Here is a 26,281-nt window from a genome sequence, read left to right as displayed (position 1 = left end):
TGTTTGCCGTGCAAAAGCAACCTAGTAGAAAGCTGGCTATACAAAGAAGAAGGGGGGACTAAGCAAATACTTAAGGGGGGGAAAATAGGGAAACGGGAGAAACTGGAAAACTCCTCGAACTTCCCACACCCTCCATTCCTAAACGAAAGAGCAAAAATGGGACGAAGAGAGACAACATAGCTCCGCGCCTCGCCGGAGAAAAGCTGGCCAGTATACCATCTACACACCGACAAATTTCGTGGGCCTTCAGGGTCGTGCCATCATCTCTCAAGATCTCCTGCTTTTGCCGCAGAAGGGAAAAGAGAAATGACATTTGGACCCTTAGCCATTTCCCGACAGCTCTCTCCGTCTTTTCAAAATGGACAAAAGACAAACAAAGGGAGAGACGCCCGACCATTAGCGCAAGCCTATGACGCTCATCTCGAGCGTCCACACCCTACGAATCCAGACCTTGAGTTTCTTGCCCTCCACGCCCTCGACATTGTCCAGCTCAACGCCCTCCCACCAGCAGCGGCGTGCCGGCTTGCGCCAAAACAGCAGCAGCTTCTGCGCCATGCCTACAGCGTTGCTGCCCATCTCGTTGCCGCGAATATCGGAGCGGAGACGGGCAAGTGCGAGACTGCAGATGACGGCCTTGCTGGGTTCGCCGGCACGGTGACCCCAGCGGTCATCGTGATTGAAGCCGCTAAAATACCGCCAAATCAGTACGCTAAATCAACGAAGTATAACGTCGCTAGCCAGGGAAAGAGTAAAAGTCGGAAAAGCTCACCCGGCTGTCAGCATCTCGATAAGGTGGGCTTCCGTAGTGCCCGGCTCGTCGCTCCTCTTCAGCCCGCTGAAGATGCCGTTCTGCTTTAAGAGCGCCTTGGCGGCAGCCCTCTTAACCTCAATCGTCTCGGCCTGGCGCATATCCTTCTTGTGAGGGATGACGTAGAAATCGAGGTCCTCGCGCAGCACGATGATACCCGCCCGTTTGCTGCTGTCGTCCCTTGCTCCGGGGTCTAGGGGTACCACCCCGTCGGCCTCGTGGCTGGCGCTTGCCTCTGCTGGAATACTTTGCGCTACCGTCCGGAAAAAGTCGAGCATGTACTGGAGAGATGCCGGATCGTACTGTGAAGGTGTAAGTGCCTATAAGCCATGCGCCCTGTGACAACTGGCAGTCACCGTCGACGTCGCGCCGGGGTTTGATTAGATGTGACCTACATCAACTTGTATGGCATCCCCCTCTATAAAGCCACCCATGTGCCCTTCGGGAAAAAGCCCGTTCGGGAACAGCGAAAGCAGGACGAACTCGGGTAGTGTCAGCAGCTCATCTCTTGACAGAGCAAAGCGCGTGCCCCTATCAAACGGTGGTTAGCTGTGTCGGCCTTCTTCAGAATCCGAGTGGTGATATCTTACCGGAGGTCCATCGTGATCGTCTCATCGGCGCCGACATCTGCTATCCCGTTAGCAACTGGCACTGGTCGTGGACTGCGAGGTCTGGCTTACCTCCAAGGCTATTAATGGGCGGCCCGCCTTGTTGGACCTGAGTAATAATACTCGACGAGCCACCTGCGGCAGCCATGAGGTATGAAAATGACTGGAGCGGACTATATCCCTCCGAATATGCGGGTGGTGGTTCTGCCTCGTCGTCCTTGCTGCGCGATGACTCGCCCTTGGTATCCTGAGGAAGGGCGCGTTTTGTCTCGTCCTGGAACTGCGAGGCCGCAAAGGCACTGTTCGAGGAACTGGGGGCTACCTGCTCAGACGGCGCATACGCTGGCGCGGCCGCAGAAGTTGAGGCGACGTCGTCGTCGCCGGCGACGGCTTGCTTATAGGGCTCGAACGGCTCGAGAACGAAGCTCGCAGACCCGGAATCTGGATTAGTAAAGAGCGAGGAAAAAGGCGGCGGCGGGCGGAATGGGGAAGTGCTCGCTGATGCCTCTGACGCTGGGTACTGGGGAGGTGGAGAGCGTTGGCCCGGAGCGGAGGCTTGAGCAACGGCGGGATTGAGGAGAATCTCGTCGTCGACCTCGGCGGTGAAACAGACCAGGTCCGTCTGCGGTGCAATCTCTAACGGCTCCGTGATTCCTGCTTCTTCCTCGACGCTGCCTTTGTTCGGGGGGATGGGCCCGGAGGACGAGCAACGGGTTTCTTGCGAATCGGACGACGTGATGACGGTTGGCGGTGGGCCTGCGATGGATCTGCCTATACAACGCTCTCGAAGCCAAACCCGTACGGTGGCTACCGGCGCCGATGCTGTTTGCTGTCGCTTTCGATGGGTGCGTCACGTCTAGTCGGGGAGAAAACAAGGCAAATGGCCGGCGAATTGCGTTGATCAGGGGGGCACGAGGCCGCGAGACCAGAGAAGCGCGGGTGATTGACGGCCGGTTCGCGGTTCGGTTGGTGGACAAGGCCAGCCAAAATACGGATGAATTCCTGACAATCAGACCGAAAAACCCGACCAAATGCTGTCCCGAAGCTCGACTCAACACATTGGCTGGAGGGTGCGCACGTTCGAGGACCACTTGGCAGTTCAATGAATACAACAAGCATGCACGAAGCCGAGAGCAATGGGGCGACTTGAACGGGGGGTGTTCCACTGGTCTAGGTTGTTAAGATCTCCCACAATAGGATGTGGACCTACCTAAGGAATCCAATCTGGACGGGAGTGGGAACATTTACAGCGCCCGGCGTCAAAACCTGGACCACACCAATGGGTGGCCCATTCCCCGGGCCCCACTGTGGTTCCAAGCACCTAACCGCCAGGGGGTTTGATCCAATCACCACTGCCGACTCAGCTTAGCGGCTCATGCACAATTGCACATATGCACAGTCCAGACTCTCTTCACTTCACCTCAACAGAGCACCTTCATCCAGATGCGAAGAGCCGCCGCAGGTCTGCTATCCGTATTCTCGGGACGTTGAGTTTTACAAGCGGGGCGTTTGCTTCTGTTTGTGAGGTCGTTAGGCTCTCTGCCCTCAAAATATTCTACATTTAATACAGTATGCTCAAAAAGTTTTACAGTGCGACAAGATACTCGATGGTTTTTGTCGTGAGCAACTTCAGTGTCGACTTTCGGAAATGGTTGCTTTGCTTCATTGTTTTATAGCCGTTCAATCGTCATCGTCGCTATCTCCAAAAATAGCCTTGAAAACGTCTTCCCCGGCCTTTGCGCCCTCCAAAGCATCATTTCTTGTTGAGTCAATGGCAGGTTTGTCGGCTTGCTTTTGGACAATGGCCTCGGCTTCTGTAACAGACGCCGGGTCTCTGAGGACTGCAGCTGGAGGGCTCGAGTATGAACCTGATCCGAATTTCAAAGCCAGGAGCTCCGGGCGGGAGGCCCTTTGCTCATCATACGCGTCGTTGTGAGGCGGGGCCTCGTTTCTGGCTCTGCCAGAGCCCGCTGGTTCTTGGTCTGGCTGAACATGCGCCGGCGGTCTGACGTTGAACCTCTTGCATAGCAGCCTCGTGGGATAAAAATTGACAACAGACCTTGTCAAAGGCCCAAACATGCCAAGCTTTGCGGCTTCTTCTGCTGGGTCTTGCGGCTTTGCGGGAGGCCTAGAAAGCACGTCCTTATCTCCCACGTCGTCTCGCGAGCCGGCTGTGAGTTTCGTGGAGGAGGACGATGTTGTGAACCGGCTAGCCATCAGGCCTGTCATGGGCTTAAATATCCTCGCGCATTCGAAGAACTCTTTTAGTTCTCTTAGCCAATCATCGGTACTAGTTTGACTTGGTTTCTGTGGAGGATTCTTGTTGAAACCGGCCTGGTACTCGAGATACGCCCGGTATCTTGACCGCTTCTGTTCGTCTTCCGCATATGGAGCGCCGACACCTACACCACGGGAAATAGCAGCAATGGCGGTCTCCATATCCATCTTTGGGATTTGGTTTATCAGATTCTGCAGGCGGTCTGCTTCGGTGAGCGCATAGCCCGCTGGGACCCCCCCTCGAGCTTCCGGTAGGTCAGTCTTGCCAGTGACAGAAGCTAGATGGTCCCGGGCGGCTGGAGACAGGAAGTCAAAGATAGATTTGCTAGGAAGCTGTTTTTCGCCGAGAAGCGCTGCGCGGGATTTGGGATCAAGAGTCGAGGCTTTGGCCGCATCTGCAGTCGATACATAAGTGTTGGGGTCACTTTGTAATTTAGGCACCTTTGCAGAAACCCAGTCCGCCGGAATCTCAGGGGGCGGGTATTTTTGTTCTGAACCAACAGTGGACAACAACGTGTCGGCCTCTTTGCCAAACACAAAGCCATCCAAGGGGAGCCGTCCGTCGTGGCATTTGCGCACACCAAGCGCCACTCTCCCCAGGCCTGCTTTCTTGGGAATGAATGTTGGCCTTGTTTTGACAGCTGAGTTAGTTGGGGCTGCCGCCTTCTTTTTCTTTCGGTCACCCCCTATTATTCGGTTATATGATATTCGTGGGCCAATCTCGTAGTGGTCTTCGTCATCGGATCCGGTGTCATTTAAGACGCCTATTCCGATGCCACCCCGGCCTCTTTCTTTTTTCATGCGGCCCAGGTCAAGGGAGAATCGTGATTGTTTAAGATCGTCAATGTTTTCGTCGGCGTCGATGTCGTCATGGACAGCACTGAAGCCGCTGGTCTTGGTAGAGAAGCCAGCTGGCAGTAAAGTAGACTCCCCGGCATACCCGAGTCCTTTGCGATCCAATTTGCGCGTGAAGCCAATCATGGGAATATTCTCGGGTGCGAAAAGAAAGGTATTGCTCTTGTCGTCTACGTCGTTGCGCAGCTCGAGGCGAGCTGTCCTTCGGATCTTTGGGCCAACTCCTTGACCTTCCTTCCAGCCCATTTTCCTCAGGAGCTTTGTACCCATGGTTTCGCTCTCGGTACGAGAAAGGCCCATGAGGCTGCTCGCTCTCGAGGCATCATCCTCGGTAGAGCCAAGGCCAGTAAAGGCGGCTGTGGCCTGGATTCTCTTGGATTCTTCGGCATCTGCGAGATCCTCGTCATCCATAAAATCTTCGGGCCGCTGGCTGGCAGCGTGAGAGTCATCCTTGTGGCGGTTCGTACGCGAGGAAACAAAGGTTGAGGGCGTCCATCCTTCCTTGGAGCCAACTGTGTTGAAGTAGCTGAGAAATCCGTTAGCCGGCCGTTATGATGGTTATCGGCGAGGGGGAAATAGCATCTTACCCTGCACTCCATCCTCCAGTGAAAGCGCCGTGGAGGCGCTTCCTCCCCCTCTCGTCCCTCACCTCCTGCTTCCAAACGGGCACGAAGGAGCCATCGTCGCGGACCTCGGGATCGAGAGGAGGGAGGGCAGTTCCGAAAATAACATAAGGCGATTGTTGCGCAGCAATGTCGGCCTCAAATGTGCCTCGCGACCTCTTGTAGGACATGGGGACCGGGTGGGGCGGTTAGTCTCTGAGCAAAAGATCTAGATTAACCGCGATGCATCAGAAGTCTAACAAGTGCAGCGCAAGTCGGCATCGCCGCCGTGTCCGCTAAAATTAGACTAGTTTACAAGGCTCAGGTTCGGGAGGGAAGGCGGTCGGGTTGCTTTTGTGTAGTGGTGGGGCACATTCTGCCAGTCTCTGGTCATTGCGGGGATAAAGTTGGAGAAGAGGCTCCGCTATCCAGCTCCGCCAGCTTTCCACAGTCGGGACAGAGGCAGATGTATGCCCGAAACACCCTCATCTTTCTATGGATACTATCTAGGTTAATTGTAAACGATTCCCGACCAAGTAGGTGTTAGATGAACAGAGGAATTGCATTTATCCCGCATTTCGTTCATCGCGTATGGTGAATATATTATTCGTAGGAAGCTATGGATACCTCAGTCCAACTCGTGAACGGTTATCGAAGTGGCGGAGGACTCCCCAAATGAACTCGGTATCTGTACCTTTGCCCCAAGTAAAGGTTTGAGGTAGCCCAGCTGTTGGAACTGCTGTTATAGAATTCAATAGCTCTATCTCCCTCCTACACTAGAAAATCCTTTTCCTAGCCAGATTTTATTTACCAGACTCTATTGAAAGACTGCACCGTGGCCCGGGCGACCTGGCTTCGGTGACATTTTCCAGCCCCAGAGATCTCAAGGCGATGCTGGACCGACGGGAGCTTGACCATGGAAACTCTCAAAGTTTTCAAGAGTCGACTCGGCAGATGCCATTACCATTGGGCCAGTAAGCTGCCCGAGATGAAACCGCGCTTCCTGCATTGAAGCAGGATTCCCCCCACAAGCTGGTTTGAGACATCTGCGCCCTCACGATCAGCATCATGATATCATTTGGAGGGGGAGAGCTGCTGCACCCGTGGATCGTCAATGCAGGGAAGTTTGCATCACCACCGTGGGACTTAACTGCCTCAATGACTAGCCTATCTTCTTCGTACATGCGGAAGGAAAAGTCGTGAATGATGTATGGGGGCCAGCTTGGAAACAGACCCCCTCGCACCCCTAGACGACTCAGTTCTAGCCTCATGATCAAAGCTTGCCTTGCCATTGACCAATGCAGTCGAGATGCATGCACACAGAAAACATGCGATGAGCTATTAAGATGCTGACACCTGGCTAGGATGTGTCGCTTATCGAGAGCATTTGGCTTTCTTTTCGAGAGATGATGCTACCCCGACCTGTCGTACAACAGGCTACAGAAAGCCTAGGTTCGTCTGCCTGGTAGTTCCTTCCGACTGGGCCTATCTTCTGGCCAGCCCACACATACTTTTCTCTTTCGGCCGCATCGCGCTTGATGAAGAGTCCAAAGGGGCCAATGATAGACGACGCTTGCTTAGCCGGTGGCGACAGACGAGGTCCAACCGACCTTGTGTGTGCATCAGGCATGTGCCAACCAGGTAGGGAGGGTATCAAGTTATGCTTGGATACCTTTACTACGTGGGCACAGAGTACATCCCGCGCTTCTGAATGCTTAGGTTTGAAGCGAAGCCGTTTGAAACTAATATTTACCGACGGTGAACTGACAGTCTGCTCAGGTAACGTCTGTTAGCTTGGGGGCCGTGGCTGTCTGACCAACACCTGTATCGACCACACCAATAAGAGGACCACACCAATAAGAGGACTGCTCGCAGCCGGAAAGCCAGCCCTGAAGCGCACTATGCAGCCATTCCGCCTCTCGAGGGACTGCACAGAGGTACGGGGTATGTACGGGCGTAGTGGTATGGGACCGACCGAGGAAGGGGCCACCCATCTGGGCTAGCTGGCCTGACCTGTGATGGAGAGCGATTTTTGCTTCCCGGATTGCCATCAAGCGAGACCTGACATGCTGCCGAGGGTGTTTAGTAGAGCTCGCTCGCAATCATGACCTGAGAGGGAGGATGAAATATTGTGAATGGGGTTGTTTAAGGGGCATTTAATGACCTGAGGCGCGGAATGCGTACCGGGCAGTAATTAGGTATTTATTGAGTGCGGGTCTTGGAGAGCATGGCCTCACCCCTTCCGTCACAGTGCCTACAACCTTGGCCTTGTGTCTCGACCCGAGCTTGATTTCACACATGAGATAAAAAGTCATTGCAGTGCAGACGGCCACGCAGTGCTTCCCAGACCCGGTCAGGCTCCAGCAGGTCCGGGGAGCGGGGCCATGCAATTGGTACCGTCAGCCCCCGCTGCTGATATCACCAGAGGGGTGGAGCTGAAGAATCCATGTGTGAATGAAATGACGGCTTTCTGTGACTCCATTTCGCTGTAAGGTATCCATTGCCTGCACGACCTATACGAGGGCGATGGGAGAGACTGGAACCCCGAAAGAGTCGAAGAGAACAAACGAGGGGCTGGCGTGGCTTATCACAAACTCGAAAAGCAATGAAAGGTCTAGTACCGAACCTCTCTTAGGTTGCCCATTTCGCCTTTCGAGCCTGAGCCGTCCAATCTGTGAGAGGGGTTCGAAATACAGGTAAGTTCACCTGCAAGCCGTTAGTCACTCACGCCAGGACACACTACCTGAGGTGGGCTAGGGGTCAGCCCAAACACCGCAGCGAATTCTCACCCGTCCAGCTCACTAAAAGCTCCGTCAACTGCCCAACCTGGGAGCGACACGCTGCAAGCTGCAACCTCCCACTCTGGGCGCGGGCATTCGCAATTGGATTGAACCCAAGAGAGCAGCTCCCTCCCCTGGCTCCCCTCCCCGCCCAAAAAGCCAACCCCCCAAGGTTCCAGGTTCCTTGTCCGCCAAAGCTCCTCCCCCGGGGACGTCGTCAACCTTCTCCCATCCCGATTTCCATCGCCCGGCCCATTTCTCAATCTCAGTGCTACCACCGAGTTTGACCACTAAAGCTAAACATCCCCCGCCGCATTCTTACTTCCGCTTCCATACTCGCCGCCGACACGCAACCGCGGGCGTGTTCGTGTCGAGTCGAACTGTGACGTCGCCGCTACTCGACAGACAGTGGCCCGCGTGCCCTGCTTTGCATCCGTTTTACGTTTCGTCGTTGCTGGTGGTCCGCGTCTGAGGCTGATCCCCCCCTTGAGAGCCTCATTTCCCGCGCTTGCCCATAGCGCTGCGAGTCGGCGCCAGCCATCCGAGTCCTGTTTCCCTCGCATCCAGATCAAACATCTCCATGGCCACGTCTGTCCCTGCTGGTGCCGACGGGCCTATGCGCTCGCAATCAGTTCGCACGCGGCGTCCACCCACATCATCCCGAGCCGAACCATTGCCAAGGTCAGAGTCGTCCTCAAAAGCCGAGTCGTCGCGCCCCCACCGCCGCAGCAGCCAGAGGTCAACGTCAGCCGCTACGTCGCCGCGACACGCACCGCAGCCCGAAATGGCTGGCCACTCGCCCACGCCCGCGCCTGCACCCAACATGGCGGTCGCGCCAGACGACCATCGCGATTCCGCAGGGGGGCATCGCCAGCCCAAGCACAGATATCGCGCTGCCATCCCCGCCCCCTCTGGAAATTACACCTTCATGAAGACAATCGGCCAGGGCAGCATGGGCAAGGTGAAGCTGGCCAAGAAGGAAGGCACCAACGAATTTGCAAGCCGCCCTTCTCTATACACCCTGTAATCGTTATAACTCTGCCAGAAACTAACTTGGCATTATTTGCCTCGCAACAGGTGGCATGCAAGATCATCGAGAGGGTGACCCCCGACGACGGTCGTCAGACTAGAGAAGAGCGAGAAAAGACAGACAGCGCTCGCGAGGACCGCAACGCCCGCGAGGCTGCCATTGTCAGCCTACTGAGCCATAAATACATCTGCGCGCTCCACGACAACCTGCGCACGCGGTGGCATTGGTACATGCTCTTTGAATATGTGAATGGAGGGCAGATGCTTGACTACATCATCTCTCACGGGAAACTGAAGGAGAAGCAGGCCCGCAAGTTTGCCAGGCAAATAGCGAGTGCCGTCGACTACTGCCACCGGAATAGCATTGTCCATCGCGACCTGAAGATTGAGAATATCCTCATCAGCAAGACGGGCGACATCAAGATCATTGACTTTGGTCTCAGCAACCTCTTCTCCCCGGAGGATGACAGGAAGCTCAAGACATACTGTGGAAGTCTTTATTTCGCTGCCCCGGAACTCCTCCAAGCAAAGCCCTACACGGGTCCCGAGGTTGACGTGTGGAGCTTTGGTGTCGTCCTCTTCGTCCTGGTTTGCGGCAAGGTGCCGTTTGACGACCAGTACATGCCCGCCCTTCACCAAAAGATCAAGAAGGGCGCAGTTGACTATCCCAATTGGCTCACGTCTGGTGGGTAGCCTTGTACCTGTGTGCCTATCTCCCGAGACTGCGCTAACCTCGTCCGTAGAATGCAAGAACTTGATTTCTCGGATGCTAGTGACGGATCCGAAGCAACGCGCCACTATGTACGAGGTCATGAACCACCCCTGGATGCTGAAAGGCTACGGCGCGCCGCCTGATAACTATTTGCCACATCGTGAGCCCTTGGCACTGCCACTAGACGCCGAGGTCATCGACCGTATGACCGGGTTCAAGTTTGGACCCCCAGAGTATATCCGCGACGAGTTAACCAGGAAAATCAAGTCGCCCAAGTACCAAGCGGCCGTCCGTCGCCTCGAGAGAGAAAGAGACATACCGCAGCCTACCCAAAGGGATGCCGAAAAGCGACGTGGCTTTGGTTTTGATTTTTACAAGAGGAGAAATTCTGTCACCAGCAAAGAGACTTTGACAAATACGAGCTCCGAGGGTCTGAGTATTGGCGACGATCCTCTGAACGCGTTCGACCCTATGATCTCGATCTACTACCTCGTCCGGGAGAAGCTGGAGCGCGAGAGGAAAGAGCCCCAGCAGCCTTCCAAGGCACATCAGCCTTCATCTCCACAGCAAAGCGAGGCGCCCCCGGTCCCACCTTCGCCCATTGCGCGACCCAGGGAGAAGCATTCCCTGGCCGAGATTGTTCCACCGCAACCTACGCATGTTACAGAAGGCCGGACCAGGCAGAGGGCGAGATCCCACAGCGAGGATCAAGCTCGAGAGCCCGTCAAGAATGGGCTCCTGTCGCCTGACATGATACCTGTCAAGAAGGAAAGTACAGCAGCTGGTATTTTCCGGAGGCTTAGCACGCGCGACAGGCGGAAGGAGCCGCCCCCGCCAACTACGCCTACAGAGAGCAAACCAAACACGTTGATACGGGGTTCTGTCTCTATGCGGGCCAAATCGCTCGGGCATGCGCGCAGAGAGAGCATCCAGGCGCGGAGAGCCAGGCGAGAAGCGGAGCGCGAGCAACAGCCGGTAAAGGAAGAAACTGACGCTGAGCTAGGCGGCGACGGCGACGGCGACGGCGAGGGTGAGACCAGCGGGGGTTCGCACGAGAGGCTAGAGCAGGATCCGGATCTTGCCAAGCCCGTCTATCTGAAAGGAATCTTCAGCGTGTCGACGACGTCGACGAAGCCGCTTTTGGAGATACGGGCCGACATCAAGCGCGTGTTAAAACAGATTGGAGTCGATTACACCGAGATCAGGGGAGGGTTCAGCTGCCGACACTCGCCTAGTCTTGCCGACGACCCCAGCCAGCCGGAGCCGACAGTGGCGGACGGGGAGATCAAGTTCGAGATTTTGATAGTAAAGGTTCCAATCGTAAGCCTGCACGGCGTTCAGTTTAAGCGGGTGGCGGGCAACACATGGAACTACAAGACCATGGCAGAGCAGATTGTGAGGGAGCTAAGGCTATAGGCTAGTCGTCGTCACCATTGCAGGCTTATGAGGGTACAATAGGCCATTACCGGTCACGAAAATATGGGAGTTTGTTTGGGCGCCAGGGGCTATTTTCTTCTCTTTTGACAATTATTTTATTTAATACAACCTGTCGATCAGCAGGGCAATTTTTGGCCTTACACGCTTTATTTACGTATGTAAAACACAACTTAGCCGTCCTCCTCTGCTGTTCTCGTCTCTGAGATTGACGGCGCATCCAAAATTAAGACCCAAGGTGTTGTTCGCAGCACGTACGTAGGGACAGACGTACGCGCTGGTTAGCTTTAGACATGTATGTACGACCAATTGAATCTGCGGCTCGCCTCTGGCTTCTTCTGGTCCCTCTGGCTTCTTCTGGTCCCTCTGGCTTTGTCGAGCTGGTCATCATGCCGTCTGTCGGATTTAGACTGGAGTTGACAGTCTGGCCATGCGTATTTAAGGAACGGCAGTTGAGTTATGAATGCCTACATATGGTACGTGGTTGGCTGGCGGAGGGCAACAAAGTATCTGGATTTTGGAACGAATGGTGTGTGTGCTTGTGTATATGGTTGGTGGGTTTGAAGAAAGGGGGGGGAAGGTTTACGACATACTATAGTCGGTCTCGTTGAGATATACATAGCACGCACATAGGTAGCACACTTGAAGAGATAGGAGATGGGATCATGGTTTTTCTCAGGGGCCTTCTTCTGCGAGAATAGTGGAAGAATGGCGATATAATTGGTAAAGCGACCATTTGACAGTCAATTAAGTCTTGACATGATTGGAGGTGCCTGGCTCTTGTTTTACTAGGTACGGATGCGCTAGCTGAGTAGTGTGTGTTTCTGTTATACATATAAGGGATAATGGTAGTAGTACATGTATATATATCTATATGTGTGTGTGGTGTGGTGTGGTGCGTATAGTGTGTGGTGTGTATATTGTGTGTGTTGTCAGGCGTTTCTCTGTATTTCCTAGCCTTGTTGCCAATCATTTGTAATAGCGATAGTGACGGGTGAGTGGCGTGTTAATCGATTCGATGACCTCTACCAGCAGAACAGAGAGCACAACATGGCTCTCCCTCTCTTGCCTTATTTTTCTCTCTCCACTCAACCCCCCCCTACGCTGACGAGCTACTATTCCCTCCACTGCCAGCAGGAGACGAACCGTCCCCTCCTTTCCCGCCCATGATCTTGGGATAGAACTTGACCCACGCCGACAGCTCCAGCAGCGCCATGGCGACGAGCCCGGCGACTAGCCACCGGCGAACCCGCGGGTTCGGCACGATTTCTCTGAGGTTGAACTTGGGATACGATGGGTTCTGGTTCGTGTGGGGTGGCGCCGGCTTGGGGTCGGGGTTTGGATTATTGTTGCTGTTGTTGTCCCTGGTGCGGAACACGCTCGATGTTAAGAAGCGCGCCGCTGTCCGTCCACTGGCTGTTGCTGCCGACGACTGCTGCGGTTGCCACGATGCTCGGAGGGCAGACGAGGCGGTGGTGGTGGGGCTGAGAATTCGCCGGGTGGCAACTATTACGGCCGCCATGTTGGCGGGTAGGTAGGTAGGTACCTAGATGGGATGAAGTGTGATGATGTTTTGGGGCGCAACGGTGGTAATAGCAGCGGCTGTGTTGTGTGTTTATGTTATTGCCGAGGTTGTCACGATTTCATGAGCGCGCTGTAAATGTTTAAAGTGCTGGTCGTAAAGTAGGCAGACAATAAACTAGAAAATGAATGTCGAATACTAAGTTTCTATGCTGGAGGGTTTGAAGAAAGAGATATTACGGCTTTGAGCTTTCATGTGGTCTCTTTACGACGGTTTGACTGTCGGCTCAATCTCATTACGTACATACAATGCGAAGACGTCGTATTGGTCCGTCCAACAACCGGCCAACCAGCCCTACCTAAGGTAGCATAAGTGAATCGCGAACACGGCCCCAGGCGCAGCACCCGGTTCCTCCCGCCTCCTAAGCTCGACGTGGAAACTTGAATCCCTATTGAGTAATGTAACAACACATGATCCACTAACCACGGTGTTTCGTAAACTCACATCACAATCTCAGTTGGAATATTGCACATAACGGCCGGCCGGGTTTTTTGGTCCATCGGGAGCAAGACTTCATGGTATCTATTCCCAGGGCAAAAGGAGTTTAGCTACAATGCCGCCTGACCGCCCCTTTAGCCCTCTTCCAACCCCAAAACACTACTCGGCCCAAAACTCTCGAGGACCATGTGTGGCGGGTACAGGTTCACGGTCGGCTAATCGTCAAAGGCTTGAACGGTTTCCTGAGCTTGGCCATGGGCGCAATGCTGTCTCGACTCAATCCGACGGTCCTTCTAAGCCCGCCGCCAAGTCCTTTGGGCATGTTGTACGTCGTAGCATGCAGGCAGGCCGCCGCTCGAGTTGGCTCAGGAGGGGGCTCGTTCTCGTTCGTCTCTCCAACGGCCTCAGAGCCCTTCTCTACGGGAACAGGTTTTGTCGGCGAGCTGGAGAAGCAATGGTACTCCTTCCGCCTGCCAACCTCGTTCTGGCCAACTCCATCGTCAGGTCGCACTGGGCGTGTTAGAAGCTTTCCGGCTCCCAGCTTGCGTCCGACAAGTTCTGGCTCTATTGCCAGCCTCGTTAAGTTGTCACTGGCACGCTGAGCCCCACCCGAGTTGTGCGTTGTTGGGTTATAGTTTGGCCTTGCTAATCGACCTGTGGCTGTAATCGCGGTCGTTTCCTGGACGCGTAGAGCCGCTGGACCAGCGGAGGAAGAGTTTGTTCTTATAAAACCGACAATACTCTTCTGATCCGCCGGTCGCTTGTTGGTTGATGGTCTTACATGTTTCCCGGCCTTTCTGCTAGCTTCAGCTGCCGCGTTGGCAGCAGCAAGAGCGACTTGATGGGTCCCTGCACTGACGAAGCCAGGGAGCGATGACACGGTAAAACCAGACGACTGCTCCATAGTGGTCGCGTACTCCTTATGCCAGGCAGGTTCTTCGCTGGTATCTTGGGCAGGCGGTGGGCCATAAAGTCTAGGTCGTTTCGGGCGCGATGCATCGGCGGAAACATTACTTCCACCGCGCGCAGCTCCGCCAGCCGGGATTTCCCGGGTCTCCTCAGGGTCGAGAGGGAACAAGCTGTCTTCGGTGCTGAACATGGCCGGCATACCCTTATAAATGGACTGCTCGGCAGGCAGCTGTCGCTCGAGAATGCGAGCAATCTCACTCATCACTGGCCGGTCGAAACAGGGCCCTTTCTTGGCGAAAGCAGCGGCCACAGGTTTGACAAAGGGCGACAACTCATTCCGCTCGCCGTTGCTATTTGAGCTATAAAGCGGGCAGCTGAGGTGGAGCAGGGCTTGGGCTCTTGTCATGGCCACATAAAGCAGCCGTCGCTCCTCGTCGTTGTCTTCGGACCGCATGTGGGGGATCGAGCCGTTATAAACCGCCGGGACGAAGACGATAGGCCATTCAAGACCCTTGGCTGCGTGGATGGTCGAGAGAGTCACAAGAGGCTTGTTATCCTGGTCGTCGCCCTTGGTCTGGGCATCAGACGCGAGGGAAACATTCGCTAGAAACCTGGGCAGAGCATCGACATCCTTGGTCTGCTGGACGCCATCAATCTCTGGGAGATAGTCATCCACGTTCTGACCAAGATCTCGAACAAAGTCGTTAGCGAGGCTGATGAATTCTTGCACATTCGCCCATCTCTGCTCATGGTCGTCGGGGTGAGTCTCCTGCAACACCTTTTGGAAGCTAAGAGCCTCCAGTAGCTGCTGGATTATCTCGACAAGCCCAAATTGACTGGAGTCGTTGGCGGCCTGCTCAATCCGCTTCCTCACACTATCAAGAAGGCGGAGCAGACCGCCACTGATTTTCTGCTCGGCATGTTTTGAGATTTTTGTTTTGGCTGCGCGATCTCCGCGGCAATGCTTAACCAGCAAGGACCAGAGGCTCAATGAGGACTTCTCAGCTTCATCGATTAGGGACTTGACGGTTCCCTCCCCGATGCCCCGCCGGGGGACGTTCATGATCCTGGCGAGCGCGTCATTATTCTCGGGTTGGTGTATGACGCGGAGATAGTCCAGGACCGTTTTGATCTCTGCACGATCGTAAAACTTGAAGCCGCCTACCATGCGGTAGGCAACGCCGGCTTTTCCCAGGGCACTCTCGACGTGTCGAGACAAGGCCGCAGAGCGCAGCAGCACAGCCACGTCGTTATGAGTTAGCATCCCGCCCGACATGAGAATGGCCCTCCGTATCTCCGAGACAATCCATTCGGCCTCGGTAGAGGCGTTTTTGAGCCTCCGCAGGACCGGGCGCGACCCCTTGTTGTGCACGGGCTTCAATGCCTTTTTGTATCGCTTCTCGTCCTGCTGTATCACGAGAAGCGACAGGGTGACGATGGACTGGGACGAGCGGTAGTTCTCCTCGAGCGATATCTCGGCGGCGCCAGGGTAGTCCTCGAGCAGGCGCCACAGATTCCTAATCTCGGCAGACCGCCACCCGTAGATGCTCTGGTCTGGGTCACCCACAACAGTGATTCGGCCGTGTTTCTGGGCGAGCAGCTTCATGAGCTCGTACTGCACCCCGTTGGTGTCCTGGTACTCGTCGATGAGAACCGTCTTTACGTTAGACACGCAAGAGGGGAACTTTCGGAGCAGCTCAACACAGCGGACTAGGAGGTCATCATAGTCAAGGAGATTGGAGCGCTCGAGCTGGCTCTGGTACTCGGTGTAGCAAGTCTCGAGCTCCCGCTGACCGGCAGTCTTGGCCGGTGTCTTGGTCAGCAATTTTTGCGCGCCCACGGAGCTGAAGTCGGAGTCGGCACCTGAGCCCTTGGCCTTCCTCTTGCTGATCCAGGCGCGGGCAGCAGGTGGGTCAATGGCCAGCTGCAGCCTCTTGCAGATGCGGAGGATAATGGCGCGCGAGTCGGAGTCGTCGGCAATGCCAAACTTCTGGGCAAGGCCGATGTGGCGGCCGTATGCAGCGAGATAGCGGCGGGCGATGCTGTGGAAGGTGCCCAGGACGAGCTTCTTCTCGCGGCCGGAGCCGAGGGCCTTGCCGATGCGCTCCTGCATTTCGCGGGCGGCCTTGACGGTGAAGGTGGCAACGACGACATCTTCGGGGCGGAAGCCCTCGCAGTCGACCAGCCAGACGACGCGCGAGGTCAAGGTGTGCGTCTTGCCGCTGCCCGGGCCGGCCAGGATGGCGACAGTTGGGGCCTTGGACCGGACAGCGCGGCTCTGGGCGTCGTTGAGTTTGGCGAGGATCACATTTCTCCTCTCTGACGAGGCCGACATGGCAGCCTAGGTTACTGTAGGTATTTTAGATAGGATCCTGTAGTGTCTTGGGTTGATCTCTTGGTCGTCGATATCCTTCGAAACAAGTAGTTAATTGGCCTGGTTGGCGCGGCATCAACGCGTCAGTCGTCCGTCAATCACGCTTTGAGCCTATATCTGTACATGTACACGTAAAGAACATGCGAATTCAGTTAGGTCATTAATTACGGCGTCCAATTCGGTATCGTGTCCATGTTGCCTTTTCGTGTCGGCGTTGTGTATCGTGCAATTAGTAGCTCCAGAAGCCACACTGCCCGAAGATGGATGGAATGGTCGCAAGTTTGCAATGAATATGAATGATGCAGCACAAGAAGGCAAACCTCTACCGTTTTAGCGATGGCAATGAAACTCTCCACTCTACGGAGTACTCGGTAGCCTGAGTTGTTTTGTCTTGACCACGGACGCGAAGAGAGCAGGCGCGATTTGGAGATGCATGGGCTACCCCGGCCCCCCGCCGATCGCCAGATGCGCGAATGCACGTGACAGCTAGGGACAGATTGATAGCATAGCACCTGTCTCCTCTCACTTGTCCCCGCCTCTTATACTATCCTAAAAGACAAATCAGCGAGCGATGTAGCTGAAATGCGTCTACTCATGACGGGTAAACTGTCTGGTAACCTTCCTTTCGAGGACCCTCGCTTTTTAAATGTCGCTCTTTTCCCCAATTCTTTTGTTGTGTCAGTAACTTTTTGCAACTACCTCGGCCTGGGATGGCATATGCTTGGCGTTACCAGAGAAGTACCCTTCGCTTCTAAGATGTCGCCATCTCTGGGTGGCTGAGGGGCAGTTGACTACGAAATGCTCAAGTTCGATCCTTCCTGGCCAGGTCAGATTATCAGAGCCCCGGTTCGAGCCCTGTCGTTGCCATAATTGCATTGTTGCATTGCTAGAGGGATTTGACTTTCAAAGCATCATGTCGTCGATATAAACCATCCAACGATACCCCGACCGCCAGTACGGAGCACTAGTGTAATGGATCTCGAGTGGGCCTCTAGCGTCTATTCTTATGACTTGTCAACACAAATCCGCATCCACCTGGTAGCCAAGTGGACCCATGTCTCTTAAATCCCCTTGTTATTTCCCAACACTTACTCATTATTGTCATCTGCACTCGGTAACTCCCTGAGTTTAGAATCCGAGCAGCAGTTGATTGGACACAGACAAATCATAACCCCAGCACCTGTCGATCAGCACACGGACACCGCCAGGTCAGAGGCATGATGCGTAATTTGGTAGGTACAGCCCGAACTCCGTAAAGTTGCTTCCTCGAGGTTTCTTCTCGAGAAAGCAACTCTACCGAGCCCGAAGTCGGGATTAAGACGGCCCTTCCGGCTCCCATACCGTGCAGACCATCCAAGCATCGCGAGTTCGTGATGATCACAATCCAGGTGTGACGAGACGGCCGCTAAACTGGCAGCGGACCAATGCATGAGTCGTCGTCGGAAAAATATACGACACTAGCTACAGCCTTTAGCAAGCCTCCCTACGCCCGACCGACCTGACTGACTTTGCGAACATGAGGCATACACGCTGCCTCTGCAAGACGAGTCAAAAAGCATGCAGCTTGGAAAGACTTCGGGAACGCTATGGCACTGAGCATACACACTAATAAACAGTGATTCATCTCGTTTGCTCGTTAAGGTCGATCGCTTCCACACAGCAAGCGGATCTACATAGTACAGAGTACACTACGGACCAAAAAGTGGAGCATCCACAATTGGTGCCGGCAGCGACTTTGCAGCGGCACCAAAGAGGCGGCGGGGAGGCGAGCAAGAGGGACTGGCTCTTGGCCTGCCAGGGGGAGAAAATGCGGGTGGATGGCGGGGGGGTTGATGGTTTCTGCCCGTGCGCCCATTTCGTGCCATCCAATCAATCAAGAGCTTTTACCGCTCAGCCGTTTGTGCATCCCTGAACGCGGCCAACCAGCGGGTAGAGGAGAGAGCGCGCTCCCGCACTCGCTGCAGCCCAAGGGCCCCCTGTTCTGCCCGTCACTGCCCGCTGCTGGGCTGGGCTGGTATGGGCTGGCGAGGAGCCGGGCTCGATGGAGACCCAGGCTAGGCCCTGACGCTCGCGGAGCGGACATCTGAGGTGCCTTTGGGCTTGAGAAGGAGGGAGGGGAAGGGAAGCCGTGACAGTCGCTCTGTCCGCGGCGCTACTTTGGGGTCTTGGAAGGTGCTCATGCAAGTGCCTAAAGCGGGCCCAGCAAGTCAGAGTCAATTTCACACAACGGCCAATGCCTGCCGCTCCAGCGACTACTTGGTGTCCGTACTCGACACAAGTCGGCTGGTGGACGCTGCCTTGCGTCTCAACAGCCGCTATATACCCAGTCGTGCCTCCGAGCCATCCAAATGCCACTGCCGATCTGCCTGCTCCCTCTCTGCATCTCAGTCACAACGTGTTTCGGCACAGGGGATACTGACCTCGCAATGCGGCGTTGGTGAAGCTCGACGACTCCTCCTTCCTCTCCCAGGTTCACCCCGACTCGGCCCCGCCGTCACATCATCATGCGCTGCGGCGTGCACTCCTATAACTTCGCTGTTGTTGTCGTCCTTCGTTTCTTGACTGCCTCGTTTTGGCTTCCTCTCTGCGCTGCTGTGTCTGTTCCGTCGTCGCCCGGTGTTGGTGTTTTAGTATCTGCGCGAGACAACCCACTCAACATCAATTGGGATCCTGCCCCGTCTCCCGAGGACGGCCCCCCAGCGTCGGCCGGTGCTCTCCGTGACCCGTCATACCTCCCAGCCCAGATCGGTGGCATCGTCGGAGCCTACGGTCTCTCCCTGGTCGTGGTCGCCTCTCTCCTTATTGCTCTTTCCAAACGGCGCCGTGACCACCTGAGAGCGGCCGAGTTCGGTGAAGAGGACCCGGACTTTGACCCCTTTCCTCCCCCCTTCTTTCTCCAGTCCGAAGAGGAGTACAAGAACGCCATCGACCAGTTCCAGCAGCTTTCTGCCACCAGCGAACACCCGCCCAGAAACTTCTCGCTCCCTTCAAATTCGCCCCTCAGCCCAACCAGGTCCTATCCGCTCAGTGCCGGCGCAAGGTCCCAGCACTCGCTGCATACCGTCGAATCGCCGACCTCGACCGTCCTTGCCTTGGGCAACGACCTGTCAGTTGATCCGGTAGTTGTAAACCACGATAGAGCAATGGCGCAGCAACAGCTAGAAGACATGTACAAGTACGTGATGGAGCAGGAGGACGCCAGGGCCCAGGGTAAGGAGTACCAGGGCCCTCCACTCCCGGCGCCCTCGACCAAGTCGCCGCCGCCCCCGTCTCCGGCGACGCCGCGGGCCCTGAAAAGGGAGAAGAACAAGCCCACAAGTCTGAACCTGTCGAGAGACGACAAGGCGCAGTCGCGTGGGTCTTCGATCCTCTCTTTTCTCAAGTCGCCGAGGAAGAACAAGGTGCCTCAGAGCGTATCCATCTCATCACCCATCATGACTCCCATGTCGGGAACTTTCCCCCGCCACGAGGACCAGGAGATGAACGCGATGCAGCCGCGTCACTATGCGCCGCCACCAGCGGCCTCGGTCCACTCGGACGTTCTGCCTTTCCGCCGGGCACCTAGCAACCATCTCCCGACGCCCGACATATCTCCTATCAGCACACAGAGCATTGCTGAGCGCATCGACTCGGCCCTTGCCCAGCCTCCAACTCGGGAGGCACGATTCGCTAGGCGAGAGGTGCGTGAAGAACAGGAGCCGTCTCACTCGCGCGATGTATCGGCTGCGACGAGCACCGACAGAGAACCAACTTCGGCTGTCTCGGAGAGATCGACATCGTCGACGTCGGGCCTCGTTGGGTTGCCCATGTCGCCCAAGCCCGGTGTAAACCGGTTCCCGAGCCTGGACACGCTGCCCATGTCGCCCAAGCCGGGCCAGACCTTTGGCGACACTGCTCGTGCCAAGAACCTTGCTCCCGTCAACACGTCGATTAGCCCCATCAACACGACGGCTGTGTCGGCGACCTCGGGCACCTCCGCGGTGCGTCCCGGTGGCGTTCTCCCATTCCGCGCCTATGAGGGAAGCCCAAGCAGTCCCGCCGCCAGCTACAGCACAAAGCAGACGGTCTTTACCCGCGCCGCCGGGCCCTTGTCCCCCGGTCTTCAAACGGGTCAGAGAACCCCTTGGACGGGCGCCCCCGTTCCCTATACCCCATACCAGCCTTTCTCTCCCGTAGTGCCAATCACGCCTAGCTTGGTCACACGTGCCGACCGCAAACGCATGAAGCGCTTCGAGCCCAAGACGCCCACTGTCGAGATGGTCAGGGGAGAGGATGATATTTGGTGAAATCATTTTTTGCGGCATATCTGATTGTTTCGGGAAATTTCCCCTTGGTTCCTTCCTGATATACAAGTCGAGACCTGATTCCTTCTTCTTTTTACCTTTTTTTTCCATTCATTTTTCCATACGGCAGGCAAACGGGGGAGCCTGGGGACTTTATAATTCGGCGGCGCATTTTTGATAGCTGTCTTGTATGCAGGGAGGGGAGATCGTTGGCTCTTTGGCCATTGTCCATATAGAGGTGGAAGCAATGTTGGGCGGTGGGGTTGAAATGCGTGGATATGTATGATGAAAAGAAGAACATGATTGAAGATATTCTTTTCTCCTTATATCTTCTCGATTGGCACGAGAGTGAGCGGACTAGGCAGAGGTCAAATACGGAATAGCGAACTAGCAGTGCAAGACCGAAAGGGTTGAGTGTGTGCCACGTCCGTGTGTGCATGTTTCTGTGAGATGGTTTCTGTTTGAGGAGTGCGAGATGTTTCAGCACTGTTTCCATCTAACCGCGATAGACCCCCTTGGCCAATTCTAGGTACGGATAGCTTGTGACGAAATTTGTCGACCTTTTCCCAGGCTGTAAGCCGCTTCCGCCTGCACCCCTGATCAGCGTCATGATTGTGTCGATTTCCTGTCTTTATTGGGTTCTGAAAGAATTATAGTTGGGTGTGGTGCTGCTGCGGGGATGCGACTTTACGGATCTGGCATGGGAAGTTTATGCAGGGAGGCGAACGGGAATCCGCCATACTTCCGTTGCACCTTATAATTAATTACCTTAGCTGGGCTCCTTGTGTAGGTAGACAGGCCGAGAATCGGTATGTCGCAGGCTGAATTTCGCCTCTGGCGAGAACAATATGGAAATTCCGAAGTTGCTTGCTTCGTTCGGTCCAATGATCTGGCTCGGCTGTTTATATTTGGTGGCACTGAGCTCTGTTTATTTGTTACTGCCGTACGAATACTGCGTAACATCTCGTGCGCGTGGCGAGCGCCTTCCTCCAATGACTGGGAATCCCTTCTTAAAAACACACACTGTGCTGTGTACTCCGGGGCTTCAGAGTTATAGGCAAGGTGTCCCGGAATCTATCCAGTTCGCACCCGATAAACCGAATCGATAATCCGGCTCTAGGACGTCTTATTGCTTCCCGAATGCCCGTGCCTCTGCCGTGAGGCCAACTGCTGCCTGGTGGGATAGCGGTCTGGAATCAATCTCCATGCACACACAGCATAGCGCAAAACCTAGCGCGTGTTTTGGAAGAGGGAATTCGGAATTCAATCATACTAGCCTGCAATCTTGGGTTAGCACGTCGACTTCACATGTGTTCTGTTCTGCTCCATGGTGTTTGAGGTGTCACTGGAAGAAATCCATTCCTCTTTGGGCGGGCCCCGCACCGACCTGTCTCGGGACCTGCCGCGAGTTCAATCATACGATCCTGGCACAAATCGTTCGACCGTAGCCCCATTCCCAACCGCACCGCAAGTCTCCCAGCACCGCACCCTCAATCGCTCACACCCGCACAAACGAAAGCAATCGGGCGCCAGAACCGGCACTGCGCTCAACACGCCGGCACGCGGCCCAGGCCCTTTGAGCGCCGAACATTAGCTATCGCTTCCTAGGTTCCTAGACGATTGGCCAGTCCAATCCAAGGAAGGGCTCCCGACGCCCCGCTTGTCCCGCAACCCACCTCAGGCTGCCCGCCTCCGCCCACCAAAAGCTGCATGCAACAGCCCATTGTATAGCTCGGGGCCCCTGGCGCGCAATCAAGCTTGAAGACACAATGGCCGACGTCAACGCTGACTCGCCGGGCCTGTTCGCGGGCCTGGACACGTTCGACCTGGGCGACAGCACCCTGGGAGATGACGGCCTCGCACCTGACGTTGGCGATGATCCCACTGCCACCACTACCACCACCACCTCTGCTAGCTCCTCTGCGGGTGAGGCCACAGCCGCCGTCTCTGGTGGCACTCCGCCTGGCTTTGCCAACATATCCGCATCGCCGTCGGTTTCCAACGGCGGCCATCCGCCCCCCTTCTACAACCCCGATCCCTCCAACTGGGCCACATTCCAGAACACGCCTCCCTACGACTCGGCCAGTGGCGAGAGTCCCTTGAGTGCCGCTCCTTCGCTGGCACCTCACCACACGCAGAGCTGGGAACTCCCGGTCCACCAATTTGGCCTGAACCAGACTTACCTGCAGCAGCAACAGCAGCAGCAGCAACAGCCTTACTTCCAGTCCTCTCCAATTTCAGGCATCAGCCCCGGCCTGGATACCGCCGGCTTCACCAACCCCTTCGCCATCAACCAGAGCCATAGTCCCGACATCTCACGCATCCGGAACACCCTAACCCCTGCTCAACAAGAGAGGCTGAAGACTATTGCCATGCCTCCTCATCTCCAGTACCACTCGCCCAAGAGTGCTGGGAGTCCTGATTCGGGTGTCAGTGGCAGTCACGATAAAGGCGCCGGATCGTCGCCCGACTTTGCCGAGCCGTCCAAGTCTGGCAGTAGGAAACGCAAGTCGTCAGCCGAGGTTGACGATGACGACGACGATGATGACGACCTCGACGGCCATCAGCCCGTCAAGAAGACGGCCCACAATATGATCGAGAAAAGATACCGGACTAACCTTAATGACAAGATAGCAGCGCTGCGGGACAGCGTCCCCGCCCTTCGCATCATGTCCAAGAGTGCTCGAGGCGAAGACACTACAGAGGACAGGGAGGAGCTCCACGGCCTCACTCCTGCCCACAAGCTCAACAAGGCAACAGTAAGTTTTGGTAGTCTATCGATCCATTGGAGCGTCCAGCTAATGCGTTTACCTCAGGTCCTAAGCAAGGCTACCGAGTATATTAGGCATCTGGAGAAGCGGAACAACCGCCTGCTAGACGAGAACACCAGCATGCAGGCTAGGATCACCGCGTTTGAGAAGCTCTTCATGGCAGGCGCCCTGACGGGCCAGCTACCCAACCCGCTTCAGCAGCCGCCAACGCCCGTCCAATATCCCCACGATGCTGCGTTTATGAACACGCCGATGCAGGTACCTCGAGGACCGGAACCCGCGGGCGTAATTCCTATACCGGACGACATGAAACGTATCCTAGCATCACAGCAGCTGAACGCCGGGCGGCCGTACCCGGTGCCGGCGCAGCCATTTGGACAGAATGCTGCGCTCTTCCGCCAGCAGCAGATCCAACAGGAGCAGCAACAGGCACAGGCACAAGCACAGGCTGGTCGTTGGAGCCCTTACTTCGGGAAGCTCATGGTGGGCTCTCTGGCTGGGCTGATGCTTGTCGAGGCGCTCGTCGAGAACGAGCCGAGCAACGAGACGCCACAAGGGCGCGGTCTTCTCGCCGTCCCACTCCCTCTCCTCTCGTCGTTTGTGCGCTCGACTCACTTCAGCATCGGGGGTTATTACATCTCGGCTATTGATGCGATAGCCCAGCTCAGGCTTTTCTCGCTCCTTGCTTTGTTCTTGTGGGTCGCTTGCTCGACATTTGTCGACACGTCCTTTTCACACCCGGCCGGGAAAGCCAAACAGAGTCCCTCGTTGGTCAAAGCGGTGCCTTCACTTGCTTCGTCAATCCACGTCAGGAGACAAGCCTGGCTCACGGCGATCCAGACCGTGTGGGTACCGCAACACAACTTCTTACTCGAGGCAGCGGCGCTGTCGTTGAAGACTGTCAAATATATGCTTCGGAATTTCACCGGTGATCGTTGGTTTTTGGTGTTGACTGGTCTGAGCGAGGAAGAGGAATCGGCCCGGATCAAGGCCTGGACGATTGCCTTGGATGCCCAGCTTGCCGGTGGCGATGACGAGATCAGTAGGAGTCGTCTGACTTTGACCCTCCTTGCTTCGGGCACCCTTCCAGAAACTCCTCTTCGTATGATGATGAAGGCGTTGCATATCCGGGTCCTGCTTTGGTGGCCGAACGGCGCATTGTGGCTGCCCGATATCTTCGCCGCCAAGCTTGCCAGGTCGTGGTGGAACGAGGCCAAGCAGCTCTACCGTATCTTCAGCTCGCCCCATGACGGGAGCGACCCCATTGACGAGGTTCTTCCCAAGCATCTTGCTCTGCTTCTGGAGCGGGACTGCGACGAGGTTCTCAACGACGAGATTGTTCAGAGAGCCCACAATCTGGCGTGGAACAAGCACACGGCCTACAAGGTGGTCGGGAGACTTGACGGTATGGATACGGTGGTAGATGATCCCGCCGTCATTTCGCCCATCGACGCTGTGGCGGCGTGGTATTCGAGCCTTATCCTCCAGCGTGTCTTGGTTGGCAGCCTCCCCGAGACGATCGGCAGCCCCGGAGGAGCGGCAGTGGAGGACCTCAACCTGGCTATCGACATGGCGCCACCCGGATCCGACGCCCAAATCCGAGGGCTCGTCGCCCGTGCGGTTCTTGTCAATGAGATGCGCGGAGCCAACATCTTGGCGGCCAAGCAGGCGTTGGATCCATTCGCCAACCCTACCAGACATCCACACTACGCCCGAGGCCTCCCGCCTCTGATGGAAGACCAGGATGCGAAGATGGCGCTGGACTGCGCCAAGGTGATTGCCCACCTCCAGAGGCCCGCCGACCCGCCTCAAGAGGCGTACATGGTCATTGACTCGATTCTCGTGTGCTCGACGGTCGACAACATGTCCTTCCTCGGCTACGTTGCGGCTTTCCACCTTATGGAGGCGCTCCACCAGCACGCCGTTTGCCGGGAGAGCTGCAGCAGGTCGCTCGAGAGACTGGCGGGCGGGCTTCGAATCTGGATTGGAAGCTCGGCGGGCGAGAGATCGGGGCTGGACGCGGCCGCGAGACAGAAGATGATCAACAGGTGCCTGAGCATCACCAAGAGCCTGGTTGGGATGGAGACGGACCCGGGCTATGCGAGTATGGACGACTGCGACGAGGACGGGGAAGATTGCTGAGGTGGAGGTGGGAGACGGGACGTTCCTTTCGTGATGTGTCTTTTCTTACATTATTAACTTGCCCCCTTGCTCTACTGGATCGCAGTGCGCGATCTGTTGAAGAGGGGAATTGTGTTCAAATTCAAATGCAGCTTCTTTGGCGTTGTTTTTTTTTCCTTTTCGTTCTGAAGGGACGGGATGGGCTATAGGCGGGCAACTAAAAAGCAATGGGCTTCCTGCTGGTAGGCCGGGGACAGCACTTGTGTGCATTGATTTCGCTCCTTTGTTCATGTTCAAGGGTCGTTGGTCTGGGCATTTTGCTCCTCACAAAATAGTTGGTTGACAGCACATACCTAGCATAATTCGGCACGGTTAGAACAATCATCACTCATGTTAGACCAGTTTTTCACCAGTCCGGACTGGCCGGGCCTAGCCTAATAATGGAACGCAATCTATTCTTGGGATTTCTGTATTTGCTCGACTCGCCTGCGAATACTACTATGTACTAGCTACCAGGTGGCTCAAACTTGATGCATGGAAGCTCTTTAGATACGTACATGATAGCGCGCTCCACCCCACGTCGTCGACATGCTAGGCCACGGTACTTTCTCCGCGGGGGAGGCTCAAAACCCGCATCTCCTTTTGCACGGCGCCTGATTGGTTCACCTACCACCACTTACTTATCCTTGATGCGCCCA

General features: G+C 55.7%; 7 protein-coding genes across 7 annotated transcripts; 3 read left to right on the top strand and 4 right to left on the bottom strand.

Annotated features, from left to right (window-relative positions):
* Positions 1-143: 143 nt before the first annotated feature.
* On the bottom strand, positions 144-1,899 carry B0T26DRAFT_413807 (uncharacterized protein). Its single transcript, XM_060434878.1, has 5 exons — positions 1,489-1,899; positions 1,399-1,435; positions 1,204-1,339; positions 770-1,110; positions 144-685 (listed from the first exon to the last, which is right to left on the bottom strand). The coding sequence occupies exons 1-5, from the start codon at positions 1,562-1,564 to the stop codon at positions 397-399; spliced, it is 879 nt and encodes a 292-aa protein (XP_060292913.1). The 5' UTR covers positions 1,565-1,899; the 3' UTR covers positions 144-396.
* Positions 1,900-3,096: 1,197 nt separating this feature from the next.
* On the bottom strand, positions 3,097-5,341 carry B0T26DRAFT_653783 (uncharacterized protein; the record flags this gene model as incomplete). The annotated part of the gene is made up of 2 exons (XM_060438492.1): positions 3,097-5,074; positions 5,136-5,341. The coding sequence occupies 2 exons, from the start codon at positions 5,339-5,341 to the stop codon at positions 3,097-3,099; spliced, it is 2,184 nt and encodes a 727-aa protein (XP_060292912.1).
* Positions 5,342-8,180: 2,839 nt separating this feature from the next.
* On the top strand, positions 8,181-11,171 carry B0T26DRAFT_413554 (kinase-like domain-containing protein). Its single transcript, XM_060434877.1, has 3 exons — positions 8,181-8,927; positions 9,008-9,644; positions 9,703-11,171. Exons 1-3 carry the CDS (start codon positions 8,511-8,513, stop codon positions 11,085-11,087), a joined length of 2,439 nt encoding a protein of 812 aa, XP_060292911.1. The 5' UTR covers positions 8,181-8,510; the 3' UTR covers positions 11,088-11,171.
* A 1,033-nt stretch (positions 11,172-12,204) lies between these two features.
* Positions 12,205-12,627, bottom strand: B0T26DRAFT_678997 (uncharacterized protein; the record flags this gene model as incomplete). The annotated part of the gene is made up of 1 exon (XM_060440302.1): positions 12,205-12,627. One exon carries the CDS (start codon positions 12,625-12,627, stop codon positions 12,205-12,207), a length of 423 nt encoding a protein of 140 aa, XP_060292910.1.
* A 703-nt stretch (positions 12,628-13,330) lies between these two features.
* B0T26DRAFT_652330 (P-loop containing nucleoside triphosphate hydrolase protein) lies at positions 13,331-16,369 on the bottom strand (the record flags this gene model as incomplete). The annotated part of the gene is made up of 1 exon (XM_060438359.1): positions 13,331-16,369. One exon carries the CDS (start codon positions 16,367-16,369, stop codon positions 13,331-13,333), a length of 3,039 nt encoding a protein of 1,012 aa, XP_060292909.1.
* A 2,543-nt stretch (positions 16,370-18,912) lies between these two features.
* On the top strand, positions 18,913-20,694 carry B0T26DRAFT_653861 (uncharacterized protein; the record flags this gene model as incomplete). Its single annotated transcript, XM_060438499.1, has 1 exon — positions 18,913-20,694. One exon carries the CDS (start codon positions 18,913-18,915, stop codon positions 20,692-20,694), a length of 1,782 nt encoding a protein of 593 aa, XP_060292908.1.
* A 1,766-nt stretch (positions 20,695-22,460) lies between these two features.
* B0T26DRAFT_654433 (uncharacterized protein) lies at positions 22,461-25,604 on the top strand (the record flags this gene model as incomplete). The annotated part of the gene is made up of 2 exons (XM_060438544.1): positions 22,461-23,450; positions 23,508-25,604. The coding sequence occupies 2 exons, from the start codon at positions 22,461-22,463 to the stop codon at positions 25,602-25,604; spliced, it is 3,087 nt and encodes a 1,028-aa protein (XP_060292907.1).
* Between the last annotated feature and the right edge of the window lie 677 nt (positions 25,605-26,281).

Source organism: Lasiosphaeria miniovina (genome assembly GCF_030549165.1).
Source record: "Lasiosphaeria miniovina strain SMH2392-1A chromosome Unknown B0T26scaffold_6, whole genome shotgun sequence".
NCBI classification, from domain to species: Eukaryota; Fungi; Ascomycota; class Sordariomycetes; order Sordariales; family Lasiosphaeriaceae; genus Lasiosphaeria; species Lasiosphaeria miniovina.
The sequence above is the reverse complement of the archived record's forward strand: the minus strand, read 5'-3'. Positions and strand labels throughout refer to the sequence as shown.

Coding starts and splice junctions, on each gene's coding strand:
- B0T26DRAFT_413554 (XM_060434877.1), top strand. CDS start 8,511: ATGGCCACGTCTGTCCCTGCTGGTGCCGACGGGCCTATGCGCTCGCAA. Junction 8,928..9,007: donor AGGAAGGCACCAACGAATTT/GCAAGCCGCCCT, acceptor GCCTCGCAACAG/GTGGCATGCAAGATCATCGA. Junction 9,645..9,702: donor TCCCAATTGGCTCACGTCTG/GTGGGTAGCCTT, acceptor CCTCGTCCGTAG/AATGCAAGAACTTGATTTCT.
- B0T26DRAFT_413807 (XM_060434878.1), bottom strand. CDS start 1,564: ATGGCTGCCGCAGGTGGCTCGTCGAGTATTATTACTCAGGTCCAACAA. Junction 1,111..1,203: donor GGGATGCCATACAAGTTGAT/GTAGGTCACATC, acceptor ACACCTTCACAG/TACGATCCGGCATCTCTCCA. Junction 686..769: donor ATCGAGATGCTGACAGCCGG/GTGAGCTTTTCC, acceptor GCGGTATTTTAG/CGGCTTCAATCACGATGACC.